Source organism: Microtus oregoni, unplaced genomic scaffold (genome assembly GCF_018167655.1).
Source record: "Microtus oregoni isolate MIOR12 unplaced genomic scaffold, Mior012 000000F_ref0000247, whole genome shotgun sequence".
In the NCBI taxonomy this organism is placed as follows: Eukaryota; Metazoa; Chordata; class Mammalia; order Rodentia; family Cricetidae; genus Microtus; species Microtus oregoni.
This window is the reverse complement of record NW_024543059.1, coordinates 69964725-69980577: the sequence shown is the minus strand read 5'-3', so window position 1 is coordinate 69980577 and position 15853 is coordinate 69964725. Positions and strand designations below refer to the sequence as shown.

Here is a 15853-nt window from a genome sequence, read left to right as displayed (position 1 = left end):
TTGGTCCAAGCACTCATAATATCTTTCTCAAGTTTTGTTTCTGTATCTCATTTTATACTTTTTCTGTGCCTTCCCTCTTCTTCTGAAACATCCATAAATTAAGTATACAAATATTTGTTTGGTGATGGTGCTGACTTCATTGTTAACTTTGTTTTTTTGTCTTGTTTTGTTTTTCTGTGAAAGGGTCTCTCTGTGTAGCTCTAGATGTTCTGAAACTTGCTCTGTAGTCTAGGCTGGCCTCAAACAGAGAGATCCACCGGCCTCTGCCTCCCAATTGCTGGAATTAGAGATGTGTCCCACCATGCCCTGATTTTTTTTTTAATTTAATTGATCTCACAAGAGTCGCATCAGGTTCATAAATCCTTTCTACTACTTAACACCTAATCTGTTATTGTAAATCTTTTTTAAAAAATAAAATCTTTTTATTGTAATGAACTCAGAAGTGAAAGTTTCACACAACTATATTAAGGTAGCCACTCAAATACATGCCTAGTCCCAAACTCTATACATTTTATTTATTCGTAAACAGTTACAACAGCCATTCTGAAGCCATGGAGTTTTTTGGACGTTTTACACTTTTACTATCAATGACATTTTTCTTCATGTATCTACTACAAAGGGGGAGGAACGTTTTGACATAATTGAAACTAGAAAAACAATTAACTTATGTCCTCTCTGATGATTTATGTTTTCTTTTCCATATTCCATCGCTCATGACTCACATGCTTCTTTTCCCATATTCCATCCTTCTTGCTTTCCTTTCTAAATGTTATGCTACATTCATGCTGACAGATGTTTGCATATGTACATGTATATATTAAAGGCTAGAATCTGCATAGGGAGACCATGTGGCTCTTCTTTCTTTTTTTGGGGAGGTGACCTTGTTTAATATTATAATTTCCAAGGCCATTCATTTTCCAGTAGATTTCATTTGTTTTGGACACAAAGGGTATTCTTCTTGGTCTGTGTATCACAACTCACTGTCCATTCATCTATACCGTAATGGCTAATTAGGGCTCCTCTTTATATCCTCTCCAAATGTTGTCATCAGATGTCTTGATGCTAGCCATTCTGACTGGGGTGGGTTGGTATCTCAAAGTCATTTTAATTTACATTTCCTGATTGCTAGGGATGTTGAACACTTTTTTAAATTATTTTTGGCCCTTTGTGTTTCTTCTTTGGAAAACTACATTAATTTCTTAACTGCATTTTTTTTTATTTCATGTATTGAGTATTTCAGATCCAAGATTAATTACTTGGTACTTTTTGTGGTCCCTCTTTACTGAATTTCTTTTTCATGTGATAAATTGTTTTCTCTCTTTTTTTTTTAAAATATTTATTTATTTATTATGTATACAATATTCTGTCTGTGTGTATGTCTACAGGCCAGAAGAGGGCACCAGACCTCATTCCAGATGGTTGTGAGCCACCATGTGGTTGCTGGGAATTGAACTCAGGACCTTTGGAAGAGCAGGCAATGCTCTTTACCACTGAGCCATCTCTCCAGCCCTTCTCTTTTTTTTTTTAGGATTGACACTATGTATTCTTTTGTGTATTGAATTTTCCTGGAATTGTTTTGAAGTCTTTTGACACTCTCTCATCTTCCTTTACTTTGGCCTTTTTACTACCTTTGGAGATGTGTGCTGCCCTAGTTTTTCATGATTTATATATCTATATGCTGATTTTTGCATATATGATTAATCTGCTACTTCTCACAGTTTCCTAGAGTGACTTTCGAAATGAGAGACTTTCCCCCCGAAGACTGTTTATGTGTATAGGTGACACTGGCTTTGATCCCAGGTGGATGCAATAGTGGAGCTTTGTTGGAGGTTCCTAAGGTATCCTCATTGTCAAGAATCCTATGGCAGCAAGTTTGCTAATGACTGTGTGGCTCATGCAGCCCCCAAAGCAGAGTTCCCAGCAATTTCCCTAGGCTGTGTGGCTACAAAAGTTAGTCTGGCCTTACAACCAAAAGTTACAAGGTCCCCCCCCACCCCCTTTTATGTTCTGGGGTTGCAAACAGGATAAGAGAATCCATTTTTAGGGTTGAGACATTTTCATTGCCACTGCCTGGGAAGGTGCCAAGCACCGTGTCCCCGACTATGTATTACCATGGTAAATGACTCTGCTCTTATCCCTTATCAAAAAGAATGCACTTTGACTGTGAGGTATAACTCTTGTCGCCTTTTGTCTTCTTGCCTCAAGCCTCATGAAAAAACATATATTTAAGGTAGGTGAACAAAGAAGCAAGGGAGAATTGAAGCTGAGGATTAGAGGACAGAAGAATAGACAGAACAATAAAGAGCATGGCCAGAACAGCATGTGTGTGGGTTTATTCCACACCCCTCAGATCAAAACCCTTAAGCTCAGTTTCACCATGCTGTGGAGCTTTTCTTTGAACCGTGGGAGTCGCCTTGAGAGCTGGACTTTGAAGGCTACCAATGTTTTAATTTCCTTGAAGTCTCACAGAGGTGTGAAACAGACTAGTTAGTGATTGAAATAAAGAACTGATTATCTCCCACATGCTTTTAATATATTGCCCATTATTAAGAAATTGGTGAGAAATAATATATTTCTCCATGTCAACTTGGGCACTTTGAGCCAATGAAATGGGTTAGCAAGTAGAGGCATTTTTCATCAAACAGAATGACCTGAGCCCATCCCCTGGGATCCACACAGAAGAAAACTGACTTCAGCAAATGATCTCCACACACACATGGATAAATAAACATAATAAAAAAAATTTAAGCTTGAGTTTGTGGCTTTAATTAATAACTTTAAGAGAATATTTAAAGTTTTAAGAGAGAGAGAGCACACATAGGAAGTTCTTTCCTTCTACCATGCGATGCCTAGGAATTGAACTCAGGTCGTCAGACTTGGCAGCTGAGACATCTCACTGGCCTTATGTGAGTATTTAGATTTTTTTTTTCTGTAAAGATGTCTGACTAGACTATGATAAAATTTTAGTATTTAAGTATTAATGTTCCTTAACCAAATTTGTTTTCATGTGGATTTATAGATTTGCCTTTTCTCTCAAATTATTTTTTTTTAAATATTAGCATGAGCAACACAGCATCAGAAATAAAGAATGATGATTCCCAACCAGAAGTTTCTCAGTCAGCTACAATTACTCAGGTGAAAACTTAAATCTCTATTGTAATATAGGATGTCTAAATCTATGTATAGTTCTGGGGAGACGGCTCACTGGGAGAGCATGAGGATCTGAGCCCCACATGGAAAGCCAAGCATGGTGCATGTACTTACAATCCCAGCACCGGGGAGCAGAGACAACTGAAGCCTGGAAACCCATCTGCCAGACCACTGCCCTTGCTGAAACAGAGTCTTCTGTTCATTGAGAAATCCCAGGCTACGGAGCAAAACACTGTTTGGTTCTTTTATATAGATTTCTCTTAGATATGTTTATAAAAACTGAAAACAATTTAATTTTGAAGTAGCTTAAATCTTAATGGGTTCTAAAAAATGAGCAGAGAGGACGAGAAAGGTGAAAGGAATTACTGCAGTGGTTTTTTAGACCTAGATTGGGTAGGTTTTAGGAATAAGGCAAATATGGCTTATTTCCTTCTGTGTGGCAGAAAATTTCAGCAATTGAAATCAACAAAGGTTGTGTATTTTGAAGAAACCAGAAGCTAGGGGCTGTCTTCTAAGCATATAGCGTAAGCCATTAAGTCATTTGTTAGTCTAGTTTTACTAAATAATTGTTTATATTTAGAATTATAAATTGCTATTTTTCAATAGAGATTCCAACAATTCTTAAGCCAGAAAATACAGTGTAATATTATAAACATCCCACCTTGCTTCTCATAACTTTATCTATTTATTGTACACTCTAAAATGTAGGATGCTTTCATTTACTGTGTGTGACTTGTGACTTTCCATAACCCTAATAAAAGCCAGCTGTTGTGTTTTCAGCGTTCCTTACAGTGATGTAGACTCCAGAAAACACCTGTATATTCAAATACAACAGATTGGTCATTAGATCTGAGAACTTTGTCTCAAAGAACTGCAGAATGTATACTTAGCAGCCAGGTGCACTGTTGGCTCCATCATAGCTGTTCATTCTAACCCTCTGGGCCTCGGTTATCTATTCAGCCTAGCTTTATACACTTCTGCAGAAGTGCACTCAGTGTGAGCAGCACACTCGGATGGCATGCATGTACACCCACTTGCCACTTGTCCATCATGACAGTGATACCGTAAACACAGAGGTCACTATTCCAAGGTTAACTCTGGGCTTGTGGTTGGAACTGTTTGTTTACATCATGAGACGCTTATAATTTATGGCAAATACCATAAATTATCACAATATGGTATGTATAAATATTAGTGGCAGCAAGCTTCAATTTCTGAGGATGTGGCCTCTGATTTTTCTCATTTTTAAAATTATTTTATTTTTCATAATTAACTTTGCAATTTAGTTATATTTTCATTTCAGGAAAGTTGTGGGGATTAATCTGTGGGAGCTAAAGAAAGGGTGGACAGGTTCAGTTGTTGAGCCTGCACTAGAGACTCACTTGTTCAGTATATAGATAGTGATACTGACGGTGGAGAGGCAACCGTATTAGCATAGGAGTCATGGTTTCTTTCAAAATAGTCTGCTGTTCCATCCCCTATTTCTGAAGAGTGTGATATGTGTTCCCCATGAATTTAGTTTTGAAATGTAGGGATTGCTTACATTCATAAAATTATGGAGAGTACAGTTGTTAAAGAGTTGTTGTTTTACTTTAGATTCTCAGTGATCCTTCTGATATTTCACATGAGGAAACGAAGGAAATGAAACAACAGGTGAACAGAAGTAAAAATAGTTTTTGTCCTCCACAAGGAATATTCAATAAAGTAATTACAGATGGTATGTGAATTAAATGTACATGGGGAGAAAATGAGAAATACATGTGCCTAATAAAATGCAGATCATAAGGCCACTGTGTAAGATGTATATCTCAGATCCCAAGCTCAGTTCTGATCCGTATGTAGACAGAACAAATATTTCCTTATCCTTTTAAAACCAAAGTATTACTTGATTTGTAGTTTATTCTTTTCTATGTATTCTAATGTTAAATTTGGAGGTTAGAAGCTGTGTTAATGGGGCTGGAGAGATGGCTCAGTGGTTAAGAGCATTGCCTGCTCTTCCAAAGGTCCTGAGTTCAATTCCCAGCAACCACATGGTGGCTCACAACCATCTGTAATGAGGTCTGGTGCCCTCTTCTGGCCTGCAGACATACGCACGGACAGAATATTGTATACATAATAAATAAATAAATGAATATTTTTTAAAAAAAAAAAGAAGCTGTGTTAATTGAAGATTTTTGTTGGAGACTCCTTTTGATGGTTTTAGTTAACTAGAAGTAATATTATCCCTGGCCCATACTAAGGTTCTTAACATTAGGCCCCAGATTTTAAAATAACTGTGATCTTATATAAAATTTGCATCTTATTGTTGCCAAATATTCATGAAGTGTTTTTTCCTGTTTCTTTTTAAAGTTTTATTCATTTTTAGTGCATTGGTGTCTTGCCTGCATGTATGTTTGTATGATGGTATCAGATCCCCTAGAATTGGAGTTACAGACAGCTGTGGGTCACCATGTGGGTACTGGGAATTGAACCTGAGTCCTTTGGAGGAGCAGGCAGTGCTCTTAAGTGTTGAGCCATCTCTCCAACCCCCTGTTTTTTTAATTTCTTTATGAATATTCTACACAATTAAACTCAGATTTTATACTTAATGTTGGACAGAATATCAAATAGATTTATTTAAAAAGAAGTACTTATTATTTAGTGGATATGAAATTAATAAGATGTTATGAAATACGATTAAATATTGGAAAATATGTGGGCATATATAATATATATATTATAGCCTTGCTAGAAGGAACATGGTAAGAGCCAGGAGTACCTAAGACCTCTCTTTTTCAGTCTACCTCTTCTTGAATGGTGAGATCCTTCTATCCTATGGCTCCTAGTATCTAATGTCTTCTGTGAGTGTCTTCTGTCACTGTTGATTGTTCTCTCGTGGGTTCACTGTGTATGTGCTTGTTGTAAAACTTAGTAGACTTCTAGCAATTTGGAGGGGCATTTTATTCAGGTGAGGGCACACTTTGAGGTGAGTTCATTTTCTCCTCCTGCCTTGTTTTTGAGAAAATATGTCTTCTTATTTCAGATCTCCAACTTCTTTCAGTTTTGTTGACTACAGCACACTTTTCCCTCTTGGGCTGGTTCTGCTCCCTGTTAGCAGCTTTCTGTGGCAGGTATTCCATGGCCCTGGCATCTCTAGTACTTTGAGGTCTCCAAGACAATCCAGACTTCACCTTCACAGCTTCACACAATGGCCTCTATAGGCCTCCATGCAGGGACACATGCCTGGCCTCAGCAGCTTTCTTTAGTCATGGAGGGTGATTCCATTACCCTTTTCTTCTATCCTTGACTCTGATGTCAAAATCACATGGCTGAAGCTGCCAAGTTCTACTGCTGGCTAGGGCTGGAACATGATCCCTTCATTCAGTTACATCTTAAATCAGCTCTCAGTTGTCCATGATTTCCTTCATTGCCTAAACTTGGCTGTCCTGGCCTTGAACTCATAGATGTGCCTGTCTCTGTTTCCTCAATGCTGGGACTAAAGGTGTGGGCCTCCATGCTTGGACCTAAGCTATTTTTTAGTTACTTTTCACAAGTTGGAAGCTTAGCTGGGGGGGAGGGGGTATTGTCTGAGGTCACCACTCTCTTTATTCCTTTTAATATCAGGCTTTTCTTGAATCTTTCTATCTCCTCGAACACAGGACTTAGCCCATTCCACTTTCTGGTACCCATTTTCTCTCAAATTGTACATTATGTAACTTTCTCTGCTCAGCTAGTTTCTTTCTTTCTTTTTTTTATTCTTCTTCTTTTTTTTTTTTTTTTTTTTGGTTTGGTTGGTTGGTTTTGGTTTTGTTTGGTTTTGGGTTTGGGGGCTTTTTTTTTTTTTTTTTTTTTTGAGACAGGGTTTCCCTGTAGCTTTGGAGCCTGGTCTGGAACTCCCTCTGTAGACCAGGCTGGCCTCAAACTTACAGAGATCTGCCTGCCTCTGCCTCCTAAGTGCTGGGATTAAAGGTGTGATTTGTATAAGAGTGACCACTAATAACCATACAACAGAGTTGATGCTAGGCTGTTTTGAGATTTCCAGTACCATTGGAATTAATTCAAAACTCTTCACTTTAGCCTTAGACTTTTCAGACAAGGACAAAAAGTAGCCACATTCTATGCCAAAACATCACATGTTAATGTTCTCCTTTGAAACCTCCTTACCTGTGCCCCTACAGTTGAAATCACCCCCAGAACTACTGCCTTCCATGTTCCTACTAGGACGACCCATTAATGCTTAGAACATTCCACTGCTTTCCTAACCCAAAATCTCAAAGTCTACACTCCTCCAAACATAAGCGTAGGTAGGACTGTTGCAGTAATATCCCAGTCCTGGCACCAACTTCTATATTAGAATTTCTGTTGCTGTGAAGAGACACCATGACCACAACACCTTTTATAAAGGAAAACATATGATTGGGGCTAGCTTACAGTTCAGAGGTTTAGTCCATTATCATCATGGTGGGACATAGAGGTTTACAGGCAGACATGGTGCTAGAGAAGAAGCTGAGGGTACTACATCTTGAATCACAAGCAGGAGAAGGAGACTGTCATACCAGGCATAGCTTGAACATATGAGACCTCAAAGTCCACCCCCAAAGTGACATACTTCCTGCAACAAGGTCAGACTTCCTAATAGTGCCACTCCCTATGGGTCAAGCATTCAAACACATCAGTTATTGGGGGCCATTCCTATTCAAACCACCATACCATGGAGGTGCTAGTGTCGGGATTAGTTGTGAGCCACAGCATGAAACTTTTCCTTGGATGCTAAAGATCAGGGCTAGGTTATCAGAGTTGTGTGGTAGATGCTCTTACCTGCGGAGCCATCTCAGTAGCTCAGTACCACCTTTGTTTACTCACCTTGTCCACCAATGCTTCCTACACACAAGGTACCTTGTAACTATTCCCACAATGTCCAGGTTCATTTTCCCTCAGGCTTTGCCCCTTCTAAGACTTATAAAAATCTTACCTGGGTAATTTTTTAGTACTCGTTGTTTAAACATTTGCTCTGCCATTGTGATCATGAATTAAGTTGAGGTTTGTGTCACAGCCAGTCAGGCTTGTATTCCTCCTGGAAAAGCTGTTTTCAACCTCAAGAACGTCTCGTCATTGTCATGACATTGTTTTCATACTGTGGCATTGTGTTGTGGGCCATAGTGCTAGCTATTAGGGGTAGAGGCAAGAGGACACTTGGAAGCCAGGCTAGATGACAAAACCAGATCCTACCTTAAAACAAGAAAGAAAAGAAAAATACTAATATACTACAAGAAACCTTTGTGCCTCACAGAATCCCGGGATATCAGTGGTAGGGTACTTGACTCGCGTGTGGAGACACCCCAGGTTGAATTCCCAGTGGGACAAAGGAAAACAATTCACAGGGCTCTCTCTCTGTATGTGTGTGTGTGCATGTATGTGTGTATATATATGTGTGCAATGAGAAGACAGGGGTGCCATGGCACATGTATTGAGTCAGGGAACAGTCTTGTGGGGAAGGTTCTGATTGTCCCCTTCAGTCAATCCAGGGAATGACCTCAGAGTATTGGATTTTATGGCAAGCACTTTTACCTGGCCCCCTTAAAATGCTTTTTAAAAAAATCATTTGCTTAAGACTTGTCCTATAAACCGATAGGGATTCTGAAATGTATCTTAATAACTAACTATAACAGTATTCAATATTAATCTACACTGTGCACAGCTATATAAGTCTGCATACTAATATATTTGATAAAATTCATTTTGGTCACATGTATTTATATAGATGTAAATTTTTTATATTTCAGGAGTTATGTTCATTATATTATGGATTCTACTCTGGTCCCTTATTGGTCAAGATGTTCTCCCTGGTGGAAATTTATTTGGACTATTAGTTATTTTTTACAGTGCCTTTCTTGGGGGGAAAATCTTAGAAGTCATTAGAATACCTATAGTGCCCCCCCTTCCACCTCTTATTGGTAAGTATATAATCAGCTGTATTCTTTGTTGACTGTAAGTTTTGAACATTTCTACTTGGACTGGATACATTGTTTTATTTTATAATGTGTATATAGCGTCTAATTATGTGTATTTACTGTATGTGTTTATGTAACTTTTTCATATAGGTTTATTCTCCACACACAGATTTTTTATAGTCTATTTTTGAAAATAATTTGAAAGTCCTCTATATGATTTGTGTTGTTTTATTATTTAGTAAGTTTTAAGCTTAGTTTAAAATGCATTCTAGATGTGAAAACAAAATGTAAAATGCATTCTAGAAGAAAGAAAACTTTGAAAAGGCTGAAGTTTTGTACATGTCATGTAGCTAATGCGTTGCACATGTTATGGCGATTATGATGAATGGGGCACTAATATCCTCTGATAGTTGAATACGCCGCGTGGGCATCTGCATTGTGTCCACCCATCTGCCACTCCTGTGTTATCTATTGTTTATCCTTTTGTTCTGTGACTCTCCACGTGGACAGAAAAATTAGTGGGAAATTTTTTTGTGAGGTCAGATGTCTAAGTAACCAATACATTTAAATAGTCAAAGTGCCATCTGCAAAGATTATCTCAGTATTATTTAACATGCATGATACCCTTGTACCCAAACCTCTCTTAATACTCACTGAATCTTTACCCCCTCCTCCACAACTTCATCTGGGGCTGTTCCTACTTCTCTATGAACAATGACATGTCCTTCTTACTGATCTCTGTGACCTGTTTTATCACGAATTCACCAAGACCAACACATAAAACTACAAAATTCTTACATGAATTTCTCTATGAAAGCTTCCCATAGCCCCTGACTCTGCCAAAGAGAAGACTCCTCCCATAAACTGGCTTCTGCCTGTTGTCTGCCCATGCATCCTTGCTGCCTCATGTCCCAGCATCACTGAATTGTTTACTGTGGTTTACATTCCTGTACCCATCCCACTTCCTCTGCTTGGATGCAACCTACCCCTGTGGATCTCTCTTGGAAACATTAACTTAATCAGATATACTTTGTTTTCTACTTTCTTTTTCTCCCCTCCCCTCTTAGGGATGTTACTGGCTGGTTTCACCATCAGGAATGTCCCGTTTCTTTATGAGTTTGTCCATATTCCTACCACATGGTCTTCAGTTTTAAGAAATACTGCCCTTACTATTATCCTAATACGAGCTGGGCTTGGACTGGACCCAGAAGTAAGTTTCCTGTTCAATTTTGAGTAAAACTTTTTTACATATTAGAAAATAACAGAAAGGGCTGGAGAGATGGCTCAGTGGTTAAGAGCACTGGCTGTTCTTCCAGAGGACCTGGGTTCAATTCCCAGCACCCACATGGCAGCTTACAATTGCCTGTAACTCTACCTCCAGGGATCTAACTCCCTTGGATGGCATACATGCAGACAAAATACCAATGCACATAAAGTAAAAATAAATAAATCATAAAATAATAACCATTTTTTAAAAAAGAAAATAACAGAAATAAAAAGAACTAGAATTTTTGTTATAGCTGTCTGAGTCTGCATGTAAACCTAAGGTAATAATCAAAGACTTAACCAAAATACTGGTTTCATAATTTCTATTTCCAGCCATCATTATTTATATGAAGAGAAAAATCACTATGATATAAGATCTCTATTAGTGATGAAACTCAGTAACATGCTTGGAAATAGATGCACCTTAGGCAGGACCACTATTCACTGAGAAACTTTTCCGTGGGGACTGTTTGCTTGCAGTTAAGAAAGGACAAGGTAATCCTATAAAAGCTTCCTTGTCTCTCTGTTTTAAAAGAGAGATTAAAATTTCAATAATTTGTCTTATCACTAACTAGAAGTACGTTCCTGATTAACTTTGCATTATTGGAAAAGCTGTCTTAAAATATTTTTTGAAACAGTATAACCTGGAGATCAAAAATCCGTTTGAATTATTGAAAGGGGACTAGTCATGGATATGATAGCTACAGAACCAAGTGTGTAAAGCATGTATAGATTTATTGAAATTGGCACCAAGAGTAAATAATTATCACTTGTGACATCATTGAAACATTAACAACATAGGAAAGTATTTATTTTTCAAACAAATAGATTAATTTTTTTACTGTGACATGTTAGTATTTTTTATTTATTTATTTTTGTTTGTTTGTTTGTTTGTTTGTTTTTTTGAGACAGGGTTTCTCTGTGGCTTTGGAGCCTGTCCTGGAACTAGCTCTTGTAGACCAGGCTGGTCTCGAACTCACAGAGATCCACCTGCCTCTGCCTCCCAAGTACTGGGATTAAAGGCGTGCGCCACCACCGCCCGGCTAGTATTTTTTATTATTACTATTAAATTAAATAGTTCACCACTGGGGCTGGAGAGATGGCTCAGAGATTAAGAGCATTGCCTGCTCTCCCAAAGGTCCTGAGTTCAATTCCCAGCAACTACATGGTGGCTCACAACCATCTGTAATGGGGTATGGTGGCCTCTTCTGGCCTGCAGGTATATATGCAGACAGAATATTATATACATAATAAATAAATATTAAAAAAATAATTCACCACTAACAGGTGGGGGGACTTCAATGGGTAAAATCACTGTAGTGTGCAGTGGGAATATTAAAGAAGGTGGAACTAATCAGGGAGAAGTCAGTCTTGGGAGTCTCTGTAAGAGCACATTAGCAAGTGTGAAGTTGCCAGCCTTCAAAGAAATGCTGTGTTACAATGTTCGCTTAGTTGATTATTTTTTTGTTGGCCTTTGTAAATTTGTCTAAATGCAACCTTTTTTATTCCAGGCTTTGAAGCATCTGAAGACAGTTTGTTTGAGGTTGTCATTTGGTCCGTGTCTCATAGAAGCATGTTCAGCTGCTTTTTTCTCCCACTTCCTTATGGCGTTTCCTTGGCAATGGGGGTTCCTATTAGGGTAATATTTTTCTCCCTTCCCTCGTAACATGAAATTACACAGTTAAGTGTGTTTTGTTGACGCTTTGGATACTCTGAATATTGTATAGCCAAGTTCTCCATTAAAATCATTTTACCAGGGGTGGACTAGGATCCTTGAAAATCAATTGATGGAAGATAGAGTCATGTTCCACTTCTACCAGATCCAGCTGGGCATGGTGACACACACCTGGAATCCCACTAGGGAGGCTGAGGCAGCTTCATAGTTAGATGAAGGCCAGTCAGAGGTTCATAGCAAGATCCAAACTCTGAGAAAGATTTTGCTGTCAGTTTCACAAACAGTAATGTTCCTCAGTGTTGAGTGACACATAGTCCAGTCCCTCAGCTTATCCCCTCTCTTGTGTTGTGTGCCTGTGACTTTCAGTATGTCAAATGACTGCTTTTCCATACAGTATTGTATTACATATATATGAGATTTTATTAATGGACAAATAAATAAAATTACTTCTATTCTCAAAGTGATAAAAACACAAAACTTTTTCTCTTCATGTAGGGCCACATTTCTCTTCTCTGTTATCTAGTCCCTCATGTCAAAAATTCCTCAAGAGCCGGGCGGTGGTGGCGCACGCCTTTAATCCCAGCACTCGGGAGGCAGAGGTAGGCGGATCTCTGTGAGTTCGAGACCAACCTGGTCTAGAGAGCTAGTTCCAGGACAGGCTCCAAAGCCACAGAGAAACCCTGTCTCGAAAAACCAAAAAAAAAAAAAAAAAAAATTCCCTCAAGACTGAAGTTACTGTCTGTAGCTCCTGACTTTTCATTAACTCTTGCTCTGCTTACACATTCTAGTCCTATCTGTAAAAAAAAAAAAAAAGCTTTCGCATTGCATCCTCACTGTCAAATAGAAATACCCCAATACATATGTACATGCATACACACACACATGCTCACATATATCTCTGTTGGAAATCAAACCCACTGTCTCAGGTATATGAGGCAAATATTCAGTCACTAAGCTACACCCCATACTTATTTTTGTTCTCTCATATCCATGTAAAATGCCTTTTGATTATACCTTTGGTCTGGAAGATCACATGGCATCACGGCCTCTACACTGACACTGCTTACTTGCATGCCACATTTTCTAGAGACTGGAAGTGGTCCTCTGCCTTGAACTTCTATTTCTTTGATAACCACTGGCACTGAGCATTGTTTTATACACTGGAACTATTCATATACCTTCTTCAGTAAAATGCCAGTTCAAATCTTTTGACAGTTTTAAAAATTAAGTTCCTTGATTTCTTACTGAATTTTAAATTATGTATAATCTTTTCTATGTGAGTAGATCTTCTGTCTGCATGTATCTGGGCCTTACATACCTGCCATACCCCATGAGATGAAGGTGTCTGATCCTCTGGAACTGGAAGTACAGATGATTGTGAGCTGCCATGTTGGTTCTAGGAATCAAACCCAGAGCCTCTGGAAAAGCAGCCAGTGCTCTTAACCACTGAGCCATCTCTCCAGCCCCCTACATTTATATTCTAGACCAAAGTCTTTCATCTAGTATATACATTATGAACCTTTCCTCCTAACATGTGACTTGCTTTCTAATTCCCTTATTAACTAGTTAAATAATTAGTGACTAAAACAGCAGGCGTTCATTTCTTGAAGTTCTGAAGGTTAGAAAGCCAAGAAGAAAATGTTGGTTTCTCTTGAGGCCTCTACCTGGCTTCCAGATTATCTCCTCCTTCCTGAATCTTTGTATGACCTGGTGTCTCTTCATAGGCATCCTTGGGATCCTATGTTCTTAAGAGACACTGGTCCTCACTGATTTGGCTCCACCCTTATTTAACTTTAAATAGGTTTTCAAAACCTTTGTCTGAATCCAGCTTCATTGACGGTTAATTTCACATGCGAATTTATGAGGATGGAGAAAGAGTTCAGTTCATAAGAGTTGCTAACTTGCAAACTTTTCTTCCTGTTTTGCCCTAACAGATATCTTTTCCTTCTAGCATTTAAATAAAGGAATTATTTAACATAGGACCAGTATTAGTTCTCTTTTTTCTTATTCTCATTCTTCTGTAATGTCTAATGATTTCAAATTCTATCTATAAGCTATTGACTTCCAAATATATAATTCAAGTCTAATTCCTTTAAGAGACACATAACGGTTTCACCAAGTGATATTGTCATATCAAAAGAAGTGACTGTGATTTAACATATATTTAATTGAATCTTACTTTTTTTTCTTTTTTTTCTTTTTCTTTTTTGTTTTTTGAGACAGTGTTTCTCTGTAGCTTTGGAGTCTGTCCTAGAACTCACTTTGTAGACCAGGCTGGCCTCGAACTCAGAGTGCTGCCTCCCGAGTGCTGAGATCAAAGGCATGCACCACCACTGCCCAAATGAGTCTTACTTAATTTTTCAAACAATGTTTTATAGTTTTCAGATGTTTATTATAGATATCATACATGCTTTTAAAGTTGATTCCTAAGTATTTTTGTTTTAAAACTTCTGTAAAATTTTTTATTTTAACTTCTAGCTACTTGTTGCTGTTCTACAGAAAATGAAATATATATATACATATATGTATAAGTTGTGTATTTCAAGAGGATTTTGTTTGTTTTAAAGATGTATGTGTGTAAAAGGCATTTATCCACAGAAAATATACAAATGGCCAACAAACATCTGAAAATCTTGTCATCTATAAGTATTAAAAAATGGAAGTAAAAAATATATCATTGTGCATACATTAGGCTAACCGGTATATGTGTGTGATATTGACAAGAATGTGGAGAGTCTGGGTCTGTTGTGTTCTGCCAGTGGGATTATGAAATAGTGCAGCTGCTATGGAAAAGTTTAGAGTATCTACTATGTGTGGTTAGGATGCCTTTAAAAGTGTAGAGTATCCTCTGCAATAATGCTGGACCATCAGGCTTGTGTTTTCTTTCTGAAATCCTCATCTGCCTCTGGCTAGAATACTCCGGTTTCTTACCCATTGGGGATTCTCCTGTTGTCTGCTACGTGCATTATGAATTTTCTTTTTGTATTGATATGTTCATTTTAAGTGATGCACAGATAGAGGGGAGACATGCATTCGTGCTCAGTTCAGTTTCTTAAGACACATCTCTATGAACTTTTATTCAGCGCTAAACGACATGCATAGTGCCTTACTCAAAAGTGGAATGATGCCACGTGAAAACTGACGGCAAAACATTAATTGCTTAAAAGAATGGATGGGTTTTCAAAGTCTGCCTTTCAGCTTTGTTCTAGGCGCTGTCTCTCCAGCTGTTGTCGTTCCCTCCATGCTGTTGTTGCAAGAAAATGGATATGGTATTGATAAAGGCATTCCAACCTTGCTAGTGGCTGCTAGCAGTATGGATGACATTGTGGCCATCACTGGATTCAACACATTCCTGAGCATAGTCTTTTCCTCTGGTAAATAAAAAAATGTTTCACTAACATCCTTTTTTGTAGTTCTATAAGCTGGGTGTCTGGCATTCCCCTATATTTATTAACCAAGACTTTAATATCTCTTTATTCTACATAGGAAGCTCATCTTGACCAGGTAAGATGCTTCAATGGATTTAAAATTTAATTCTAAAATTTAAAATGAATTCTCCAGTGCCCTTAAATAGTACTTAACAAAGTGACTTCATTTTAATACTGAACTTTTTCAATTAATTTGATTATCTGCATTCTTGCCATTTATCTGTTTTTGGTGGTTTGGGATTTTGTCAGTATACAATGTTACTAATACAATGACTAAGTGTTTTTGAAATATACATTTCATGCTATCCTAACAACAGGTTGCTTGATATTAAAACAGTTCAAATATACAAATTTGGGACAAACAGTATGCCTTTTTTGGTAGTGTTAAGACAAAACCTTATTAC

The 15853-nt window shown here is 37.9% G+C and overlaps 1 protein-coding gene across 1 annotated transcript in view; it reads left to right on the top strand.

Annotated features, from left to right (window-relative positions):
• The window catches only part of Slc9b1 (solute carrier family 9 member B1), a 38983-nt gene that overhangs the window by 7232 nt on the left and 15898 nt on the right, over nt 1-15853 (top strand). Inside the window, exons 3-7 of the mRNA XM_041679992.1 lie at nt 4747-4867; nt 8913-9083; nt 10148-10290; nt 11858-11985; nt 15220-15395. Coding sequence (XP_041535926.1) covers nt 4747-4867; nt 8913-9083; nt 10148-10290; nt 11858-11985; nt 15220-15395 — 739 coding nt within the window. The remainder of the gene's footprint in view (nt 1-4746; nt 4868-8912; nt 9084-10147; nt 10291-11857; nt 11986-15219; nt 15396-15853) is intronic.